At 40.7% G+C, this 24,245-nt stretch overlaps 1 protein-coding gene across 4 annotated transcripts in view; it reads right to left on the reverse strand.

Moving 5' to 3' along the window:
- Window positions 1-24,245, reverse strand: part of ZFR2 (zinc finger RNA binding protein 2) — a 92,704-nt gene that overhangs the window by 47,843 nt on the left and 20,616 nt on the right. For 2 of the 4 annotated variants that reach the window (XM_039515757.1, XM_039515760.1), the window contains exons 2-3: window positions 12,590-12,824; window positions 11,736-11,865 (exon numbers count right to left, since the gene is read on the reverse strand). In XM_039515757.1, the coding sequence (XP_039371691.1) occupies window positions 11,736-11,865; window positions 12,590-12,824 (365 nt within the window). Of the gene's footprint in view, window positions 1-11,735; window positions 11,866-12,589; window positions 12,825-14,364; window positions 14,455-24,245 lie in introns of those variants that run through there. The other 2 variants (XM_039515758.1, XM_039515759.1) reach the window with 2 other exon arrangements.

A 24,245-nucleotide genomic window follows, 5' to 3' on the forward strand; every position in this document is an offset into this window, starting at 1 on the left:
TTTGGTTTCTCAGAGTGGAACTCACAGCTGGGTAGGTTCCACCCACTCATCCCTGGAGATAGCTGGCTCTGATTTCAGGTGTAAAAGGGAGACTCCAATAACCAGTTGCAGGACAGGAGACACCCCTGAAGATCTATTCTCAAGCTTTCATACAAATTGGTTAAAACTGGAAAGAGATATTTTTAATGCACCAAATAAGACACACGCTCTTCTTAAAACAGTAGAAGATTATAAAAAGAATTCATACTTTAAAAACTAGACCTAGGAAGGGTTCCTCTGGATTGGTGGATGTCCCCACTATGAGAAACCAAAATTTTTCTTCTCTCATTCACAAGGACCATCCAGCTATCCAGAAGACTCACTGCTGGGATCTAGCAGGCAATAAGGTAATGAATGTTGCCAGAAACAAGATAATGGCCAAAAGGAAGGCAGGGAACACACATGCACTAGAATTCTTGTATTAAGCTCTTAAAATATCAAACGCAACTTGTTGAACCCTATGGCTGAAGGCTGTATCCACGGATGGGAAACTTTGCAGTGTTGGTTGGAAGAACACACAGACCATGTAGTTGCCTTGCAAGTTTCCTGCTTCAAAGCACCATTGCTTTCTGTCCAGGAAGAGGAGCTCAGCCTTGTCGTGTGCATCATGAATCCTTTGAAAGAATCTTTACTAGGTGTGAGGTACCCTTGCTTCATTGCCAGTCTGATCCATATGGAAATTGTAGCCTTTGAGGTTTTCTTGCCTATCTTGTAGGTGCCTTATATGACAAACAATGCATCTGACTTCTATGATTTGGCTCTACCCAAGTAATATTTTAGAGTGCTCCAAACATGTAAGGTATGCAGCAATTTCAACTGCAGCATGAATTGGTCTGGGACAAAAAAAATGAATGAAAGGCCGGCAGTCTCTGAGCTAGAAAGACAAATTACCTATGGGCACAACATTTGTAGCAGGTCTGAGGACCATTTTGTTTGGAAAAATATGCCGATACTGCTCAGACAGAGAATGCTCCCAAACAGTGAAATTTGATCTGCTGAGACAGGATACATAAATAAAGCTGTTTTGAGGAATTGTATATAAAAACACATTTGGATAAGGGTTTAGAGATGGCTTTGTTGTAGCTTGTAGAACTAAGATTAAATTACCAATTTAAAATTTATGACATTCTTGGGAATAGATACAGCTTTTCAGGAATATGTCACATAACAATGGGGAGCATTACTGTTAACTTCCTTCCTGAAGACAGACATCTTAGTGCTAAAAGTGGAATGGACAGGAAAATAGAGCTTAAGCCTTACTTGAATCTGGCCATAAGGAACTCTAATATGGCTGAACTGGAAGGTGCCAGAGGCTGTCTGTTTAACCCACATGCACTTGGCATGGTGCTCTGTCCCCGTCTAGTGATGGCTAGGTTACATAGAGGTGGATAATCCTACCACAGCCTTGGACATTAGCAGAATCTTTTTCGCTCAAGCAGTAAAGTCTGGTACAATAAGACCCAGATGTCCAGGTTTGATCCCTGCTTCCAATAACCCACACAGGACAGTGGTGTTACATCTATAGTGCACAGTCTACACTAAATGAGAAAATATGTTCAATATACCTTGATAAGAGCAGAAGGTAAAGTTCTTCCTAGATAACTAATCTCAGATTCCAAACATTCCAGCCTCAAAAGATCTGGACAGAGGAGAGAGGTTGGAAAGCTGGGGTGGTTCTCTGCATCCAGTAAAGAAACCAAACCCTTCAGGGCCAAAAAGTGACTTTAAGAACTATTATTGCTTTGTCTAATTGACTTTTCCTGGCACCTTTGGTTAGGAGGTATACAGGAGTTGGCCACTCCATGAGATGAAGGTGGTGTCCATGTGGCAAGAGCCTCTCTGGTGCTTTGAGAAGATCTTAGTGGTCTTATTTGTCTGAGAGACAGAAATCCAAGTGTGGAGCATCCCAGGTTGATACAAATTTCAGAACACGGTCTGGTCCAGCTCCCAGTACTCTAGGGACAGTCAATGGGTTAGCCAGATGGCTTGATGGTTTAACTTTTTTGATGGAAGTTGTTTTGATTGCTAGCTGCGATAAGTTTCATTGTTTGTGTCCTTTATTAACAACTTTTGGTACCTCCCTGTTGGTGCATATACCCATGTCTCTCCCTATTATCATCATCACTCTACTAGAACTAGGCATTATTTTCAAGTAACTGAAACTGCTTTGAGTTTTAGACAGTTATGTTTAGGGTAGTCTCTCTTTTTGAACATTTGCAGTACGAGGGTTCACATCTCTCTTGGGCACCCCAACTTGACAGGCATTTTCATCATCTTGAGCTGGTGTGGCTTTGAATGAGGTTTGCCTGCCAGGAACTCTCTCAACACCAGAACTACCATTTTCATGAGAGTGTCAACACATGATCCAGTTATGTAGCTGGAAGTTCCAGTTCTGCCAGAGGAGCGCTTACAGAGGTCAGAGGTAAATAATTTCCCGTTAAGCAGTTTCTACAAAGGGACTAAGATTCCAGTCAGTTATGGTCCGTACCATCATTTTTCGTGATCTGTCATAAAGCTATACTGAAATTTGTCCATGGGTAAGACAACAGTGCTGAAGGATGAGAGATACCTTCTTCTGTGAGAGAATTCCATGAGTTTTTGGGATAGATAGTAAAACCATACTGCCATAGAAGTTGTATTGAACTTGGTGAGTCTTACAAGCCTTTCTGCATTTTGTTTTGTTTATTGAGAGATTGTCAAGTTAATGATAAATCTGTATCTCATAATTTGCACATTACAAATACCATGAGATTTGAGAAAATTGTTTGGATGGGAAAATGGAGATAGGCAACGATTGGCATCTTGTTTCTGGATTTTAAAAAGTTCCATTCAGAGTCTTGTCTTCCTAATTCAGAGGAGAGAGAGAGATCCAGCAAAACCTCTAGTTTGTTTGACATCACAACTCTGGAACAGTTTCCTGAACATTGTTCTTGGAGAGGGACTGGAGCTACTGCTTTTAGTTTTCTAAGTTCTGAATGCATTGTTGCACTGCTAATTTTTTAGTTCAATTTGCAGTGAAGAAAAGGAGGAAAAAAAGGAGGAATTTGCTGAAACTATCAGATATCCTTCACTTATCACCTCTAGTCCCTATTTGTCTTGAGCTGTATCAACCTAGTCACCAAAACATCTTTAGGAATCCTCCAAAACAGTGAAAGGCCATGAGCTGGCATAGATTAAAGAGCCTCTGAGAAGCCCTGTTCCTGAAAGGATCCCGGGACATCCTCATTGAGGGACTGCATATGTATTTCCCACGTCTGAAGGCATGAAGAAAATTAAGAGCTGGTTATAAGTACTGTAATGTCCATCCAGGTCAGTAGTCAGAGTTCATGCAAGAGGTCCAATATCCAGGAGATCCAATCCAAGGGAAATGTACAGTGTAGTAGCAGGTGGAGTCAGACAAGGCAACAACACAGGATGAGATGGGGTCAACAAGACAGAATCAAACAGGGTCCAAGTAGCAACTAATGGGCAATGGCTTGATGCTCCAACAAGGGCAGAAAGGAAGCAGGAAGTGTATGTATATGGTTGGTGCCAGAGTCAAGATCATGTGGCCAGTCAGGAAGCAGAACCCTGGAAGCTGGCCCACCCAAGTCTGTGAATTCCCTGTTAATTGGATGAGTTGGATTTGATGTGATGGCCAAGGCTGCTTTCCAAGAACACACTGGGCTGGCTTCAAGACCAGGACTTGAGACCAGGCGCTAACAAATACAGAGGTTGATATCAGGACTGACATCAGTATTTTAAAAAATGACTCCCAATGATCTTGCTGTTATGAAGAGACCGCTCAATTTTGAAGAGTTGTTAAAGCTTTTTCTCAGGAACCTCCAAATAAAGATCAAATGAAGCTGGGTGAGATTTGAGCTAGCAGTCAAATCAATGGCCAGCATTCTAACCTACAAATTTCTTCTCGCTATAGCATTGCAGAGAAGTGATCTACCAGAAAAAAAACTTGTCACAGCAAGCATCATAACTCAACAAAAGCTCTTGGTTATTTTGGACAGATCTCTCAAAGCAAAGGTAGCTTTTTATCCATGACAGAGAATTCTTGAACAATACTATGCCAAGTCATTGAAGCTCGAGGCAACTCTTACTCTTCACTTAAGCATTTTTTTTTTTTTAATTTAGAGGCCTTAATACCAGCAGTATGGATGGAGTCTCTTTCTAAAATTATGTGCCAGGGCCAAGAAACTGTAATCTGATAATGTGTCTTCCTAGAGCTTGTAGAGTTTAAGATAAGCCTTGCTGAGGAACCTCTTGGCAGGTGAAGTCCTGAATCAAGATTTTCTGAAGACACTAGTGAATACTGCATTATCCTTTGATTTCCTCATCTAGAGTGCATTTTTGAGACACAAGAATGCTTGGTCAGCATTACCTGCACAGTGCAAGTTGTCTTCTTAAATGCAGTTCTATTCTGAAAAGTGGCTAAAAATTTCACCATGCAGTTCCATGTTTATTGTGTCTCCATATCAAATTTATGCAGTTTAGAAATAATATTTTGTAACAGCCCTTCCTGCAAATTTCACATAGGCTAATAAAGTTGCACACGTCTGAGAGCAGAATATGGCCTAATATATATATATATATATATTACTGTCAATGATGCACAAAGGGAAAAAATAACCCATCTAGACATGCCAAGAGCCCAGGCTGAGTTTGCAGAGCTGACAGTCAATCACACAGTATTTTTCCCTTTGTAAACTGAGAAAATATGATAATCAATGACACAAACATGGAATCCAACAGTGTGTACATAACACAGACACTCAATTTCAGAGTAGAATTGCACTTTAGAAGTTGTCTAAATCATCCCGGTCAAGAGTCATCTGGCATCCAAGTCAAGGAGTTTAGAATTGCTTCTTTTTTAAGCAAACGTGAACTACTAAGATTTTCTGGATTTTGCCTTCATTCCATCTTTCCTTTTTGGCAATGGTGGTGAAGAGGAAAGATGGCTATTCCTTTTTGGATGAAAGGGATTAAGAGCTCTCATGTTTTCATCTTCATTTAACTCTTAACCCAAGAATGGGGAACACAACAACATTTGGTGACTGCTTCTTTCTGAATTGAGAATGGTCCCTAACGACCAGAAAAGGGGTACGGAAAATCTAACTCCTCCCTATAGGTTCAGGAGAGATTATAGCTTTCAAATAATGGGATGCTGACTTTTTTTCCCTCCAGAATGAAAAAACAATTTTAAAATAATTATTCCGATGCCATCAAGTCCTGGTCATAAGTTGTTTTTGATGGAATTAAAATTTGGCCTTGAAGGAAAAACTTTAGTGTACTAGGATGGCAGAAGGATGGAAGTAGATGGCCAGACACTGCTGAGTTGACTTGCTAGCATATTTACTGCCTTTGGCAGTAATACTTTTAACAGATAGTTTGCTGTGTCATTTGGAGAGGCCTTTGTCATCAGAGCCCCACACACTCACTCCCAGGAAGGTGGAAATGGCTGAATTCTACTAGATTGCATTTTCGCTACCGGATCTGCTCTTCTCCTAACCATGACGTTGACGGAAAAGAAATCACAAAATGGAGGACTTGCCCAGTGGTGCTGATGCAAAGGTAGAGGAAGACCATTGCTAGAAATCTTCCCTGAAGCAAGGTAGAGGAGAAAAACAAGCAATAAAGGGAAATTGCTGCAGCCAAAATGTTTCTTTGGCGCAGAAGCAGGGCCAGCTCAGCCAAGAAGCTCCTCTGAAGTACCACATCGGAGGCCCAACCACCACTTCGGCAAAGCAAAGGAAAAACAGAATGCAGGAGACAGAAGTGTTCAAGAGATGGGGATGGCTTCCCAGCAGAGGGAGTAAATCTGGAAGAGCCAGCCAAGAAGGTAAGAAGAGCAAAGTGCTTCAGAATACAGCTAGCACTGAGCACAGTGGCAGCTCAATTGCATTTGGTTATCACAATCTCCTCTTGCCACCAAAAAGTTGAGCCAGCTGCCTCTGTGGACGAGTGGGAGAGACCTACCCAGCAGTGAGTCTTCTGGATTGACCGACGGACCCACATATGAGAAACACTTCTTCATGTAGTTAACCTGTAAAATTCATTACTCCAAGAAGCCAGAGAACTGAATATTGCAGCTGGATTTAAACAGGATCTGGAAAAATTTATAACCAATAATAATTTGTAGTTACATATGCTAAGATGTGGACAATCAAATTTCATCCTTCAAGGATCACTGCAAAGGCCAAGAATAAATCCTCCCTTCATGACCGTGAATATAAGCAATTGGCTGGATGTTTTATAATTTTTTTGCCTTCTTCTAAAGCTTCAAATAATCATTGCTACAAGCAGAACACCAGACTTGAGGGACAAATGTTCTCATACATTATGGCTAATCCTATGTTCTTAAAATACTGGATTTAACCATCATCCTACATGTATTCATTTTCATTCCACTTTGGGGCCTTAAGGATTCCAGAATAATGAGGCACAATTCTCAAAAACGTCAACAGAATTTTTTTCTGAGAAAGGACTTCAGGACTTAATGTGAATAGTTTCTTATGTCCATTTACATATAGCAATTGGTTCAAAAACCTTAAGTGTTTTATGGATTTGTAAAAACCTTGAAAAGCCTCTAGCCAAAAAGTACCCTTGAGCAAAACTTAATGACAAAATGCTTATTACGGTATGTTTGATTTGCTTTTTAAATAGAATTATTTAACTAGCTTACTTAAATATGAAAAATTCTGAATCAGAAAGATAATCTGGTGCTGAAAATATAGTGACTCAATTTGATCCTGAAGGGAAAAGCAGCAAGAAAACAAATTTTTAATATTAAATATGCTCTCAACATGAGATGAACTCAATACTTTTGAACTATAATAACAAAAAATTAACAGAATCATGCAGATTTATTCCAGTGGGCTAAAGAGACTTCAGTTATCCATGGGAATTTAAAGCTATTATTTTGGCCACTAGAGGGAACCTATACAGTCACAAAAATGAAACAAACATTTAGAATTCACAGGTTTTAAAGTGAATCCTAATTCCTAGTAAGTTACCAGGATCAGATAGTATTCACTCAAGAGTTCTGAAGAAACTCAAATGTGAAATTGCAGAACTACTAACTGTGGTATGTTTCAGAGTGGTAGCTGTGTTAGTCTGTATCAGCAAAAACAATGAGGGGTCCTTGTGGCACCTTGGAGACTAACAAATGTATTTGGGCATAAGCTTTCGTGGGCTAAAACCAGTGATGAGCTGCCAAAATATTAACAACCAGTTCCCTCCTCCTCACCCCACAAGGGTGTCATACCCCCCCGGGACTACTGCCCCATCCAACCCCCACGTTCCTTGACAGCCCCTCCCCCCCCGGGACCCCTGTCCCATCCACCCCCCTTCCCTGTCCCCTGACTGCCCCCCCCAGGACCTCTGTCCCATCCAACCACCCCTTCTCTCTGTCCCCTGACTGCCCCTGGAATTCCTGCCCCTGACTGCCCCCCTGCCACCCCATCCAACCCCTGCTCCTTCCTGACTGCCCCCCCCGGGACCCTTGCCCCCATTCAATTCCCCTGTTCCCTGCCCTCTGACCGCTCCGACACTAATCCACCCCTCAACTCCCCTACCCTCTATCCAACACCCCCTCCTTGCCCCCTGCCCCCTTACCACGCTGCCTGGAGGTGGGGGCCGGGCCAGGGCCTCTCGGCCAGGGGCCACTCGGGCAGAGCCGGGGCCCTCGGCTGGGGCCGGAGCGCCCAGCGGAGCTGCGCCACCCGGCTGGCCGGGGTCGGGCGCGGGGTCAGGCCCGAGCCGGAGCTGTGCGACGCCTGGAGCCCTCCTCGCATCCCCGCCCCCCTGCCCCAGCTCACCTGAGGGAAGCCACTGCTTCCTTCTCAGCCCTCCCAGGCTTCCCGCACAAACAGCTAATTCGCGGGAAGCCAGGAATGGGGAGGAGAAGCCGGGGGAGCGTTCAGGGGAGAAGGCAGAGGCGGAGTGAGGGGAGCTGGGGCCGGGGGAAGGGCAGGGAGCCTCTGGAGCTTTTGTTAAATTTAAAAGCCCTTTTAACAACCGGTTCCCGCAAACCGGTGGAAAGCGGCTCCAGCTCACCACTGGCTAAAACCCACTTCATCAGATGCATGGAGTGAAAAATAAAGTAAGCACTACATATATGAAAAGATGGGAGATGCCTTCCCAAGTGTGTGGGGGGGGGAGGGGGCTGTCAGTGCTAACGAGACCAATTCAATTAAGGTGGAAATGGAAGTGGTATGTAACCTATCATTTAAATCAGCTTCTGTACCAGATGACTACTCCTGAGGGCATTCCATGCCAAAAAATTAAAAATTCTGCTCCCAAAACCCAAAAATTCTGCGCACAATATTTTAAAATTCTGCAAATTTTATTTGTCAAATAAATGTGGAGGCTCCAGCGTGCCACTGGGGAGCACAGGCCACTGGCTGCACGGGGTGGGAGATTCACTGTGCAGCTCCACCCCCGGGACACAGATTCAGTGGTGAGGCTGCACCCAACCCTGACACAGCGCAAGGACTGGGCCGGCCCCAGAAACACCCCAGGGCCCTGCCCCTCCATGCCAGATGTACCAGGCGGGGGTGGGAAGGCTCAGCAAGGCAGGATCCAAGTATGGGGGGGCTTAGCGCAGGGGGATACAGGTGTTGGTTGAGAGGATTCTGTGTGATGCAATCTGGTTGCAGGTGGCTCAGTGGGGGATCTGGATGCACAGGGGCCTGTTGGGGGGGTTCTGGGTGCAATAGTAATGCGACTTTGCAAGGGGGTCCAGGTGAAGGTGATTGGGGCTCAGCGGGAGAGGGGGTGGTCTGGGAGGGATAGAGCTCGGCAGGGGGGTCTTGGTGTGAGGGGCTCAGCGGGGGGGGAGATGCTGGGGGAATGTGGCTCAGTGGGGTGGGGATTCAGGTGCAGTTGGTTGGAGCTTGGTAGGGTGAAGATCCCGGTGCGGGGGAAAGGGTTTTGAGGCTCGGCAAGAGAGTCTGAGCGTGAGGGGGTCTGGATGCATGGGGGTTGGGCAGATGGGGGAGCAGCGCCCTGTATAGTGATCCTTCCCCCTGCAGCTGATGAGCGATGGGTGCAGGAAGCGTGGGAGGGAGAGTTTGCAGAGCTTCCTACAGACAAGGGATAAATCTGGGGGTGGGTCTGACCCGGCCCCGGATGCCATGCAGCGGAAGAGGAAGTCCCGTCCTCCCCAGTCCAGCTGACTAGCAGCTGAGCCCAGCGCAGGGTAGGAGCCACCAGCTGGGTCTTCCCCAGTCCTGCCCCCTGCCCCACAGTGATTTACCTCTTTGCTGGCTGCCCTGGGCACCCACAACATACTGCTGGGGAGGGTCTCATGACTGCTCTTGTTGCTTCCCTTTGCTTCCCCATCAAAGTCATTTTTCTACGGGGAAGCAAAAAAATCTGCGGGGGACAAATTCTGTGCATACGCAGTGGCACAGAATTCGCCCAGGAGTAAGATGACTGGAGGGTAACTAATGTGATGCCAATTTTTAAAAAAGGCTCTACAGGCAACCCTGTCAATTATAGACCAGTAAGCCTAACTTCAGTACCAGGCAAATTGGTTGAAACTATAGTAAAGAACAGAATTATCGGACACATAGATGAACACAGTTCGTTGGGGAAGAGTCAACATGGTTTTTGTAAACGGAAATCATATCTCACCAATCCACAGAATTCTCTGAGGGGGTCAAACAAACATGTGGACAAGGCTGATCCAATGGGTATGGTGTACTTAGATTTTCAGAAAGCCTTTGACAAGGTCCCTCACCAAAGGCTCTTAAGCAAAGTAAATTGTCATGGGATAAGATGGAAGGTTCTCGCATGGATCAGTAACTGCTTAACTGATAGGAAAAGAAAGGGTAGGAATAAAAGGTCAGTTTTCAGAATAGGGAGAGGTAAACAGTGGTGTCCTCCAGGGGTTTGTACTCGGACCAGTACTGTTCAACATATTCATAAATGACCTGGAAAAAGTAGTAAAGAGTAAGATGGCAAAATTTGCAGATGATACAAAGCTATTCAAGGTAGGTAAGTCCAAAGCTGACTGCAAAGAGTTACAGAAGGATCTCACAAAACTGGATGACAGGGCAACAAAATGGCAGATGAAATTCAATGTTGATAAATGCAAAGTAATGTACATTGGAAAACATAATCCCAACTATACATATAAAATGATGGGGTCTAAATTAGCTGTTACCATGCAAGAAAGATCTTGGAGTCACTGTGGATAGTTCTCTGAAAACATCCACTCAATGTGCAGCAGCAGTCAAAAAAGCTAACAACGTTAGAAACCACTCGGAAAAGGACAGATAAGAGATAATATCTTATATTACCTCTATATAAATCCATGGTACACCTACATCTTGAATACTATGTACAGATGTGGTTGCCCCATTTCAAAAATATAAATTGGAAAAGGGCAACAAAAGTGATTAAGGGTATGGAACAGCTTCCATACGAGGAGAGATTAATGAGACTGGGACTTTTCAGCTTGGAAAAGAGATGACTAAGGGGGGATATGATTGAGGTCTATAAAATCATGACCGATGTGGAGAAAGTAAATAAGGAAGTGTTATTTACTCCTTCTCATAACACAAGAACAAGAGGTCACCAAATGAAATTAATAGGCAGCAGGTTAAAAACAAATAAAATGAAGTATTCACCCAACACACAGTCAACCTGTGGAACTCTTTGCCAGATGATGATGTGAAGGCCAAGACTATACAAGGGTTCAAAAAAGAACTAGACAAGTTCATGGAGGATAAGTCCATCAGTGGCTATTAGTCAGGATGGGCAGGGATGAAAACCATGCTCTGAAGCGTCCCTAGCCTCTGTTTGCCAGATGCTGGGAATGGGCGACAGGGGATGGATCACTTGATGATTACCTGGTCTGTTCATTCCCTCTGAAGCACCTGGCATTGTCCACTGTCAAAAGACAGGATACTGGGATAGACCGACCATTGGTCTGACCCAGTATGGACATTATGTTCATAGCAAAGCCTGTGCAAGCAAAGATGCATGGGAGTCAGTTTTGTGCTTTTTGCGTCCTCAACAAAAACATGACACTATCCCTACATTTTTTACTATAATTTTCTCTACAAATAGGGCATGCTGTATATTTTTTATATTTAATTATATTTCTATATGTAAATACACTCAGAGGCTTGAGGAATGGGCTTGGTTTTTTCTAACTACTCATGGGCTCTGAGTAAATTATTTTTCACCTGTAATTTGAGTAGATGTACTTAACCCATAAAAGGAATGATCTACCAAAGTTTAATATTATAGGTTATTTTTCACATTCTTATCAAATCCAATCCTCTATAAGAACCAGTATTTCCAGCTTGGTTTCAAGTCACCACTGTGATTTGTATTTATACTCTATCAGTTCATGTCATATGTTGACAGCGCTCTTTTTCTTATATGTATGAAAATATTTGTGCATTCAGATTCTTATAAATCTTTTTTTTTTTTTAAACATTAGTATGAAGTAACGTTTGTGTTCAAGTTATGACATTTAATTAACTGGAAAAAATGAAAATGCCACACCCTTAAGAGAAGATTTAAGGCATTTTCCAAAGTTGCTAAATAGTCTAATTAAGCTACTTTTGACACTTTACCTGCAACTGATACCCCGCTGCCAATAAACCTTTAACATTTTGAACCTCCCAGTACTGTACATACTTTGAAATAACACACTAAAGTTGTGAACACTGGGTTCCTGTAGCACTCACTTGACTGGTAGTAAGAGTCTGTGGCAGTGTGTTGAGGCTGAGTAGCAACTGGCGGGTAGTACTGTTTGCTCTCATAGTTGCTTGCTAATGTAGATCGTCCATAACTGTAACCATCCTGTATATGAAATTCCAACAGAACAAAAAAGAAGCCAAATTATGAACATACAGCCCAGTGCTACAAAAATTAATAGATAAATTAAGCATTCTTTAGCAAATTGATAGCCATTTTGGTAGAGTCCAATTAATTGCTAAAAAAATGTCATGCATTCGTTCATGTCAACTGGGGAGAACAAGTTAGTTTATAATAGGAAAAAAAAAATCAAAAAGCCTCCCAGATTTCATTCTCCAGCTCTTGTTTCAAAGTTGATAGTCCTTAGACTTTAGGAAATTAAAGCTATGTTTGTTCTTAGATTTATACCTGCTTTGGCTCTCTAGTAATTTGGTTTGATCCCTCAGCATTTGCTGATACATATATAAATGTAGTGCTTTTATGTATAGTCAAAAAGGCATCAAATATACTAGAGCCCACAAGTCCAACATCTTGAAGGATTTATCAGAAAGAAATCCCTTAATACCAATATATTAATTTTATAATTAATATCTGTGTTATCTTGGTGCCTGGAAACACCAATTAAGGATTGAAATCCATTGAGCCTGTACAAATGTATCAGTCCTTGTCCCCTTTTCAATTATAGATTGGAAACATATGGAGTAAAAACAACCAAAATCACATACATTACCAGCCTTCTTCTGCTTCCCAAGCAAAAATTTTATATGATGCAATTAACGTGAACAAATGCTGCTCAGATAAGTTAACAATTAAAGCGTCACCAAAAGGTTTAGTGGATTGATACCTGGTAGTTTGGTGTTGTAGTAGGCTGGGGGGTTGGTTCCTGCTGCCGAGTTCCATAACCATAGTCCTGTCCTGAATGTGATTGGTATGCTCCATAGGCAGCAGTTGCAACCGGCCTGGCAGCCTGCACTGTGGGAGCATAAGATGGCGTCACAGTATGCGCCACCCCAGGAGCTTGCTGGACAGTGTAGCTTGCCACAGTGGTTGGGTGGGAATAAGCTGTAGCAGGTTGAGTGCTGAAAGACAAGAGAAACAATTTAAAGTCTACAGCATCTCAAGGTTTTTAAACTGGGCATAAGTTTCATACACAAAATCTGACACATTTTTATCTCATCAGTCAAGCTAGTACACATGCATGTAAGTATCCTTTGATTAATACTAAAATAAAGTCAATGTTGAAACTCAATCAATACTATGATCAAAACTGGAATTCAGATAAAGAAAGGAAGGCTGCAAAGAGGCAGGGTACTAACAATATATTTGTGTACAATCTGACACCATCATTTATCAACTAGCAGCTTTATTGGGGTAAAGTGGAGAGTTCTAACTTCCCTGATTTTAGAATAGTAATTCCCATGGTTTGATCCAGGAACAAGCTATTTTGAACCCTTTCTTCCAAGTCCTCCAAGTCAACATATATCTTGCTCTGTGGCCAATTACATATCCGTACCACAACCCTCATACTAGAGTACAAGGGTAAATAACATGGGGAAAAAAATGTCTTGCCTCTAACACACTTAGGGTGTACACAGAACTTCATCCAACTGTAAGGCTAAAAACAAAAGGCCATATCCTTAATTAATGTAAACCAGCTGATCATCTGGCCCAAGGTTGACAGGATTTGGGTTCCTTCAGTTTACCTTTCATCGTTGATTATTTCTCCAATGAATCTCATTTTTCTGCACATATTAAATACTGTCATTTTATATCCTGCTATACAATTGTTTAAATATACATGCTCTCATGAAAATGTTACCACCACACCATCATACAGGTATAGAACAGATAATGCTAACCAATCTCTAAAGACCAAGACAGTGCAGCCAACAGCATTTAAGCCAGGAGACCCCAGTAATTTAAGTTTAGTGTCCATTAAGACAGACAATAACAGAACCAGCAATTCTTTGAAGCACTCAATTCCAAGTGTAATTTATTTAAAATTCCCCCACTTAATTTAAAGCAGTGCTACTTGTTCCTAATCTAGTCACTGATAAACCGTATATTCAGGCAACCTTTTTTTCCCCCATGACACTCGCTCTCTGTTTTTGGAGAAGGATTCTCCATTTGCAACATCACCACATTTCTCTCTCTGACAAAAGTGAACTAGACACGGCTCTTTCTGGAGCAGCCACTCCAAGCTTCTGCCAGAGAAAGATGCTCAAGAGAAATACTATAGAGGCAATATGCGAATATGCTATCTTACGTACTTATATGGCCTCACAATCTTTAATGTGCTTTATCCTCACAACACCCTTAAAGGGATGGAAGTTCTATTACACCCATTTTACAAATAGGGAATTGAGGCACCGGAAGACCAAGTGATTTGTCCAGGGTCACATAGGATGTCTGAGGTGAAAGAATTGAAACTGGTTATTCCATAGCACAGGCTAGCACTTCAGCCATTGGCCATCTTTCCTCACACTGCACTTCCAGTCCAAGGAATTCTGGGTACTCTAATGCCTCAAGATCACACTTGTCCATTAAAACTAAAATTAATGAGAGCTACATATGTGTATTCAGAATATTCTTCACATTGAATTTAGAATTCAATATTACCGTTTTATTTTAAATAGCCTGGATGGCCTTCTTCTCCCCCATACACACTCCAAACTGTGCATACTGTATGACTGTCTGTTTGGTACATCTGAAAGTGTTCTATAGTGTGAGAAATAAGATTATGTATTTTGCGGTTACATTAATCCTCCTTCACTAAAAGTTCCAATTACGATAAAAATTGTATCACTGGTGATAGTTAATTTTTTAAACTTTTATATTTGTGTGGGTATGTGAAAGAAAGAGATAATGTAAACGGAAACCAAGATAAAGCATGCCTGTGATCAAACACCTTCTCAACGGTTGGTGATTTATCAAGCATCCATAGACACACACATATATAAGGGGTGCTTTTCAACAAAATGAGAGCAAATTAAAATACAATTAAAACTATGATTAAAAGCCATCCTCCCAAAATTCAAACAGCTAATGTAAATGAATTGTTCCAGTACAAACAAGGAAAGGTCATCAATATGCAACCAAGATTGGTCATTGTAAAATCTATCTTTGTGATGAAGTTTAAAATGTTTATTAAAATAGGAAAGCGCTACATAATATAGTTTTTGGAAGTATGTATTTCTTTGCTTTATAGCCCCTTGGTAAAGACAAATAAGCAGAGACAGTTTATTTGCAGCTTCTATTAGTAGTAGTGTAAAATTCATTGGAGCAATGATGTGGGCCAATCTCATTTTCGACGCTAGCACATCAAAGAAGTAGGGTCTCCCAAAGAGTATGTTGACTAATCGCAAACACTAGAGCCGGACATTTCTGATGAAACTAGGTATGACTAGGAGGAAGACCATGAAGAAAAACAGGTTCTCGTATCCTGGAAGTCAACAGTGAAGGAGAATGATATATATTATAGTGTAAATACCTGAGATTTCAATATTAATTTTTTTTTGGACCAAAAGCCTGATCAAAAGCATGAATGGATCAGGGCTTTGCAAAGCAGGATTAGTATTTACTCCACAGTAGTAACATCCATCACTATACAAACAAGTAGATTCCTTCCACTCACCAATAAACTGTGAAGGGATGAACTAGAAACAACCTGAACACTAAAACGCTTATTTTAAAACCATCTTCAACACAAGAACTCAGAAAGGCAATGTAAATTATATAAAATTAGAACAGAACTGTAGCCAAATAAAAGTTGTTTTCCCAGTTTTGAGAATTTTTCCCCTTAAGCAAAAATATATCTGCACCAGTTACGAAAGTGGCAGCAATACTGTAAGTCCAACAATACGAACATTGTTATGTTAATATGTGGATTACCTAGGATTCTGAATTCCTGCCAGCTCCTAGAAGAATTTTTGCATAAGCTACTCCACAAATTAGTCCCTTAAAATACACAGTTATCCTATCCCAATTTCAACTCAGCTCATTGTATTCTACTTAGCAAAATTCTCCTTGCAATTTCAGTTAAACATAGTTTTCTTCAGGCAGTGTTGCCACATCCAGGCACACAAACCAAGATGTTGGTGCACTTTTTTCTGGAAATGGACTGTATAATCATTTGGTAAAGTGCTTTGGGATCCTTCCAGATGAAAAGTTCCACACTGTATAAATGCAAGTTATTGACACGTCAAGAATTCAAAATGGACTTCTGCAACCAGCAACACTATAACTGATTTATGACAATATACATGCAAGCATATTAAGAACTTCATTCCTATCACCAAATTGGTCAACTGTGATGAAAAACTCAAGGAATTTTTATCACCAGTCCTAGAGCAGAGGAAGAAATTCTTCCTCATAAACTGAGTATGTCCTTTCTGGAAGTGAGAGAATGAGAGACTAGTGAACTGGGGTCTGATCAGGGAGAGAGGAGAAAAAGGGAGAAAGGCTGGACAAGGGTTTCTACCAGAAACTTTGGTGGGAGAAGGGATCTCAAACTCACTCTCTAACCTTCCTTGACAGGACAACATCAACAGGGATTGCTGTTTTTCCTTAATATCTGTCTCCTGCATGGGAAAGTATCATGTATGACCTATGATTATTTGTCAAAATGCTAAATTGTCACTTGGTTATATGTATATTTTAAAATGTTTTAACCAACATTAAATAAGGAAATGAAGCTAGTATGACTGGTTGCACTAAATCACATGACGACATGCCATACTCAATTGCAATAAAAATTAGGAAAGTCTTATAGTAAGCTTAATTATCCATTCACAATTAACACAAGCAGGAAGGAGGTGTGGGTGTGTGCAAGTATTGGGCCCCCTTTTTAAAAAAACAAGCTCTTTGCCAGGAAAGTTTACACATTATAAATAGGGATTTTCTTACAATGAACTACCACCAGAGGGACTTCTTTTGGCATTCTGGGATATTAAGCTCAAAGGTATAATTCTATAACTATATTCAGTCCCACTGAAGTCAGTGGGACTGCTTTTATGAATAAAGGTTGTGTCACAGTGGACCCTAAAGCAGGAACTTCGGAGCCTGGCTATCGTAACCTGGGATACAGGTTTTGTAAACCTCTTTGCATGAAAGAGGTTTGCTCTATGAAAAACTGTATTAAGTACACTGAATTTTTCTCCCAAAAGGATACAAACTGCAGAGGAGAAATATCCCTCTTGCATTATGATGATTATTATTATTATTGAGATATATCTATCTCATAGAAATGGAAGGGACCTTGAAGGTCACTGAGATTAGAACAGCTATCAAGGGGTGGGGTATTTTTTTTGTTTTGTTTTTGTGGACACAGAAGTTGCACAGGTGAAAGACTGATTTCCAATTCAATATAATCTATTGGGCCACAGACCAGTAACCAAGTCTCAAACTATTTCACCAACAATACATTTATATGTATTCTACTTCCTGAGTATCAAATAGTCAATGCACAGAACTGGAGTAGCAGATCTAGGTTCTAAATTGTAGCTCAGACACTGACTCACAACTCTTATCGACGTCACTTCATATCTGTTTCCCTTCCCCTCAATCTACAAACTGAAGTTAGTATTTCTTACCTATTTTACAAGAGTGTTGTAAAGCTTAATTCATTGCTTAAAAGACCATTCAAAATCCTCAAATGAAAGGTACTACTATAGAACTCCAAACTATTACACCACCTATAGGTAATTTTAAAATGACCAGAGTGGGTGGACAAGAATGTGATTTAAAGCAGCAAAGGGGAATTCTCAACTAACTCTTCACCACGGATGTGAGAAACTCATATTAGAAGCTGTACTTTATGAGATTAATTCTACAATTTAGCCATTTGCAGCAATCAAACCTCCACCCCTTTAAAACAAAAACAATTTCAGAAAAAAACAGCTTAATACACAAGCAAAAAGTGGACAGACAACATAGGACAGATTTTAAGATAAACAATTGGGAAGAGAGAGAGATTCACTGAATTCACTTCAATATTAACTGGAACAGTCTTCCTCTTCAGTTCTATTTTTTCTGTACTACAGGTCAGCCTGGTGAACCTAAATTATGTATAACCACTTAATAACATGATTAGCAGCTTGCCACTGATGGGCTTTCTTCTCAAAGAAAAGAGATTTTTTTACTATATTGAAATGCTTTCCCCTCTTGCTTATTTCAGAAGGACAATTAAATACAAAACTATACTTCACGCATTCTTCTACATTTCTCAACTACTGATAGACCATTCTTTCAATGTAAAAGGAAGAGTCTACCTCCCTCCACTTCCAACAGAACTGAGCCAACTGGCAGACTACTGGCCTTGCACAAGGCAGAAAAACTCAGCTGACAGAGGGGACAGAAATTAATCTAATCTAGCACTGCCACAGGAACATATTTCAAGAACACCACACCTTCTTTCTCCTTTTGTTGTTTGTTACTGTAGGGTCTTCAAACAGTCAATACCTATGCTCAGAGAGTAGATCTGTGGCTGGAGTGTTGACTGGTAGTTTAATGAATCCTTATAAAATTAATTTTTTTTTCTAGTCATGCACAGATTTTGTGTTATTTAGTAGTATGTATTAGTGTAAGTTAAGGTCATAGGCAGCAAGTTATATGGACCCGTGGGTCCCGTGCCCCACCAATATTTAGGAACGTGGGCCCGGCTCCACCAATGTTTGGGTTTACCGCGCTTTGGGGGGGCCCCATGTTACAGGGGGATGCGGGGTCCAAGGTGGCCTGGTGCTGGCAGCAGCGAGCGAACCAGCTCCAGCCCTCCCTGCTCTGCCCCGTTAGCTCCCAACATCGCTTGGGGGAGGGGGCAAAGCTGGAAAGAGGCAGGGTGGAACTTGGGGGAAGAGATGGAATAGAGGCGGGGAAGGGGCAGAGCAGGGGTGGGCTGGGACCAGATTGCTCACTTCTGCCAGCGCCAGACCCCCCACTAACTCCCCAGGTACTCCTCTGGGTCCAGGGGGTCCTGGCACCATCAGCAGCAAGTGACCCGCCCCCAGCCCACACCTTCCCCACCTCTTTCCGGCTTCCACCCCCTCTCTGAGTGACGTGGGGAGCCGTCAGGGCCGAGCGGAGCAGGCTGGGCTGGGGCCACTCACTGCTGCCAGTGCCAGGCCGCCCTGGACCCCATGTCCTGCTGAAGCGTGGGGCCCCCCAAAGCACAGGGCCCAGGACAGTTGTCCCGGTCCGTCCTATGGACAGGACGGCTCTGTTTGGACCCGTTCTGGGCAGCATCAAAAATTAACCATAGGCACCAGGTTTGTACAAGGTTCCAATATAAACTCACCTCTTGGTTTCTTAATGTTCAACTTCTTGGAAAAATAGCTTGTGGCTGAAATATAAGTTGCTTGCTTATTAAGGAAGTTTGATTAAAACGCTTTCTTCCATTTTTGAACTAAGAAAATCTTTTTCCTGCTGTAAACAACTCAATACTCTCTTCACTGAGGGCTGATTTCCAGGACTATTTTCAAAAAAAATAAAATAACTGTAGCATAAGTGAGGAAAAAATAGGTTTTGCCCATGAACAGTATGAAGTTTCCATTAAAATTCAGAGTTACAGGACTTTAAAATATAGCAATGTTAATTACATCCATGTGGTTTTCAACTACCTTTCCCATTTGGAATTCCAAAATTGCATGAGTTTCTAATTATGCAACTGCACAAGTACTTAATGAAATCTGAGATTAGTGTTTTCATTCTTGTTAAAAGCCAAGAAAATTAAATACAAAGACTTATGAAAATATCAATCTATGCCCTAATATTCAATTGGCACTCTCCTATACGCACACCTAAAATCCAACAATTTTTGTGAGAGTTACAAGGACATATCCAAGGGTAAAGCAGAGGGTTTCTTTGTGAATTATAGACACACTGGAAATCCGGTCAATTTTAAAAAGTTACAAATAGTTTCATGTACTACCCCAACCCCAAAATACCTCCAACCAGTTTGTGGATGTTCATTCATTTCTCTATTTTAAAAATCTCTTTCTCTTCCCAAGGTTACTCAAAAAAACTGAACAGAGGAAACTGACAATACACAGCACTGTTAAATGCACAAGAACTAAAAATCTTTCAGTATACTTAGGTATGAATACACATCTTGAATACTGGGTGCAGATGTGGTCGCCCCATCTCAAAAAAAGATATACTGAAATTGGAAAAGGTTCAGAAAAGGGCAACAAACATTATCAGGAACAGCTTCCGTATGAGGAGAGATTAATAAGACTAAGGGGGGATATGACTGAGGCCTATAAAATCATGACTGGTGTGGAGAAAGTAAATAAGGAAGTGTTATTTACTCTTTCTCATAACGTAAGAACTAGGGGTCACCAAATTAAATTAATAGGCAGCAGGTTTAAAACAAACAAAAGGAAGTAAATGGAGAGTCAACCTGCTGAACTCTTTGCCAGAGGATGCTGTGAAGGCCAAGATTATAACAGGGCTCAAAAAGAACTAGGTAAATTCATGGAGGATAGATCCATCAATGGCTATTAGCCAGGATGGGCAGGGATGGTGTCCTTAGCCTCTGTTTGCCAGAAGCTGGGAATGGGTGACAGGGAATGGATCACTTGATGATTACCTATTCCGTTCATTCCCTCTGGGGCACCTCGCATTGGCTACTGTCGGAAGACAGGATACTGGGCTAGATGGACCTTTGTTCTGACCCAGTATGGCCGTTCTTATGTCAAATCACAATAGTAGATAAAATAATTTCATTAGTGTTATTTTTAAATTCATGGTGCCCTTTTATCTTTTGCATTCCTGATTGAAGTGCATTCTAAAATTTAGCTTTAACATTACAAATCAGAATGTTAATAGCTTTTAAGTTTTTATATATTGTATTACTGATAAAGGGGCTTGGATTTTGTATCAAAGTTTAAAAGATATGAAGAATCATAATAACCATTATACTTGTTTCAAACACAATACATTTTGGTCCTTGCCAGATCAGAGTGAGTGGCAAAACTATATTTTGCTAGTTTCAATAGTGTGCTTTGACAAAGTTCTTCCTTCCAACACACACAGTGGAGTGTAAATTTCCTATGGGATAGCACCAGAGGCAAGGTCTGGGCTCTACACAAACAAAGTCTGGTAGACCACTGGATAGGTAATCAGAATTCAAACATGGAAACAGTTTCTCTGCCTCATCTTTTATTGTTAACATCACTGGAAAAAAATAACTTTTGCTAGAGCTGTGCCAACTCAATCAAATACTCTCCTGTCTAAATTAGTTAGTTAATGTAAAGTGAGAAAGATAACCTGCAATCAACATTCAGATTAGTTCAATGCCTTCTAATGAAGTCTTGACCTTATTATATTAAATCACAGCCCTTGTAAATTTATTCTTCAAGCAACTATCCCAAGTTACTGAAGGAAACATGATTAATACAGTTTGCCACTTTCTGCTAGCAATTTTAGAATCTGAAGAAATTATCATTTTCCCTTTGTCTCCAAGTTACTCCCTGCATTCATTTTTTAAAAAATAGTTTGTTATCTTACAGCATCTATCCTTTTTTCAAGCTAATTCACATATATGCAAAAAGATAGGTCTTCAGGGCATGAGCCATAACATCTGAGGGCCTAGACCTGTTCTGAATGGACAGATGCTGCCTCACCTGAGCCACACTGACATCTTGAGCACAGGGCCTAACTAAAGACAAGTAACAAAATGAGGGGAAGGAAGAGAAATAAAATTAAAATAAAATCCCATGCCCAACTCCCTCTTTTCACTGTATCCTAACCCTACATCAACTATCATTTTTATTGTTTCTCGTTTCTAATTATTGCCTTCTTTGGTTTTCAAGAAACAGATACTCTGAAGACAATGAAAGAGACACCATAAGGTTCCATCATATTTGTTGTCGCAATGATTTTTATATAAAATATTTACATTTGCAAGTACAATGAATTTTTCTAACTGCAAACTCAAAACAGAATGTGTAAAGCAATCTAAGTTCTTTCCGTTTCATATATTGTCACCACCAAGCCGTATTGCCAGTTCTTGCAATTTTATTGTATCATGGTATTTTGCTTAAAACTCCAGCTCCTGGAATCATATGAACACGTTTGAATATTAGCCATCATTAAAAACAAAAATCTAGCCCTCATTCTTGCAGAGAAAAGCTTGAAAACCTGAACCCTAAAGGCTCAAAAACCAGAAGGCAAATAAAAAGATCACCAAGTATATCTTTTAAACTCACAGTTGGGGGGAGGGGGGACTCAATTTGATTTTTGAATGTTTGGGGTTTACAATACTGAGCCTTGCCTATTCTTTTTTAACAAACATTAGGTCTTTGTTTATTTAACTTCGATCTCTTTTAGCAAATCACCAATGTACATGTGATTATATATTTTTACTGAATTAGACATTGTAAAACTGTCATCATTCATGCTTCTCGTGAGACAATTCTCAGGATTCAAGTCAAGATCTGAGTTGAGGATTATATCATCCCTCCAGTTGTAAACCAGAAAGAACGCTTAGTGAAAACCACTTAAGTGTGCTAAGGGACAACAATACAACCCATACACACACGAAAGCCCAAGAAATAGGATATAGAGCACTATACCTATATGTATCAGCTTCTCTAATACACCGTCCATTTCTTTAGCATATCAGCCCTATTCAGTGAGTCACCAAGGTCACACTCAGACAACCTTAGTTCTGCCCTTTGTTTGATGCCAGTGTTCTTGTAGGATTTAATTTCTGACTATTTGTGGTTTTGAATCCAATACTAATCCTCTTTAGGGACTTTTACCAGTTACAACAAATTTGTTCATTTGTTTGCAATATTAGACATATTTTTAACAGTTTAAGATGCAAAAGCTGTGTATAGTACGATTGTACACTGAAGTGGGTTAACTGCAAGTTATATTTTGGAGATGTGACTCTTATATTAAGCCACTGAGCTACAGGAATTCAGCATGCAGAAGTATGCTACAAGTTATTTTGATGTTAACATATTATTTTAGAAGTTTTTAACTTATTGCCTATTGGGTGAGTCCTGCACTTCTGTTATGCAAGCATTACTATTTGTGTAATTACTACATATGTTGCCTGTTTCTAAATGACAGATAGCAGATGCAGCACACTGTGAACTTCATCTGTTTTGTTCTGTAGACTCTCTTTGATGTATGAATATCTTTAAACATATTATATATATGCATGCCTTCAAAAAAAAAAAACACTTGAAAAAAAGCTTTCAGTTTCTAGATTGCAACATTTGGTTAGACTTGATTTTCAAAATATGAAAATATGTTCATGTGCCTGTAAGGATTCCCTCATTACTCACTGATTTCCATTAGAGAAGTTCTAACAGTGCACCTCCTAGGATTTTTAATTAGGCATTAGGTTTCAAGTACGGCACATAGCAACTTAGGTTCTATAGGATGTTTTGGAAATTATGTGCTACCATGTACCAACAGTATACCACAGAGTTTATGATCAGGAGGCCACGGCATTTGTTATTTATATGCTACTCCAAATCTTAATTTGTAGTTAATTAATGTGTGTGTGTAACTCAACATTATGAAGTGCCATATACTGATAGATTAAAAGCATCTGTTTTTAGGCCAAAGGCTTTTAGACTTTCAAACTAGATTACAACTGGTTGGGCTACAAATTTATTCATATACAATATCATGAGTTAGATTTAGCTTGGGGGATGGGGGAGGGTGCTGAACTGCTACCAGGATGTCGTTCCTAACCCTTTTTAGTGATTCCATATCTTTCTGTCACCCTCTGGCTAGTAGGGGGTCACACATTTGAAGTTCAGATTTAAATTTTTTATTAAAGCTAATGTTAAAAAATTACATCATATACAGGTTAAGAAAAGAGTGTCTGTACATCTGGGTATAATGCTAGATTAAGTACAAATACAAAAAGTTTGTTTAAAAAATCCTAAGATACATATGGTACATATCTGCAATAACCCAAATTTAGATACATTTAATGATACAGTTTGGATATTAGAATCTGAATACTTGGGTACATCACTCATGAAAACGTATACAGACGTTGTGGAAAGCAAATATATGAACGAGTGTAGATTGTCCCTCAGTATTTAAGCATTTAAGATGGGTTGAACCTTAGTAGATATACTTCTCTGATGGATTCTTTCAGTTACTTTCTGATTTTGCTTCTCATCATCACTCCAGCTCATCTCTCCTGGTATTGCCTATCTCCGGTGATGTGTTCTGGGTAGATATCCCTCGATCACCCAATGGCATCCAACACCATGAGCTGCCGCATCAACTAAGCGTAGCATCGACCGATTCTGCATTCCTGCAACACCCGCTCATTACTGGGATCACATGTGCCCAAGGCTCCAACGATCAGTGCGTGTGTCTGAACCTGGTAAGCCTTAGCTTTCAAGGTTTCAGCCAGAGGGGCTTATTTCTCCACCTTTGAAGCTCGGGAGCCGCGGAAGTCCAGGGTCCTGTTCACGAAGGGCACTGTGACATCCACCATCATGACCTTCTTCTGGTCCTCGTTGGTG

The sequence above is a fragment of the Mauremys reevesii genome, linkage group 26 (assembly GCF_016161935.1).
Source record: "Mauremys reevesii isolate NIE-2019 linkage group 26, ASM1616193v1, whole genome shotgun sequence".
In the NCBI taxonomy this organism is placed as follows: Eukaryota; Metazoa; Chordata; order Testudines; family Geoemydidae; genus Mauremys; species Mauremys reevesii.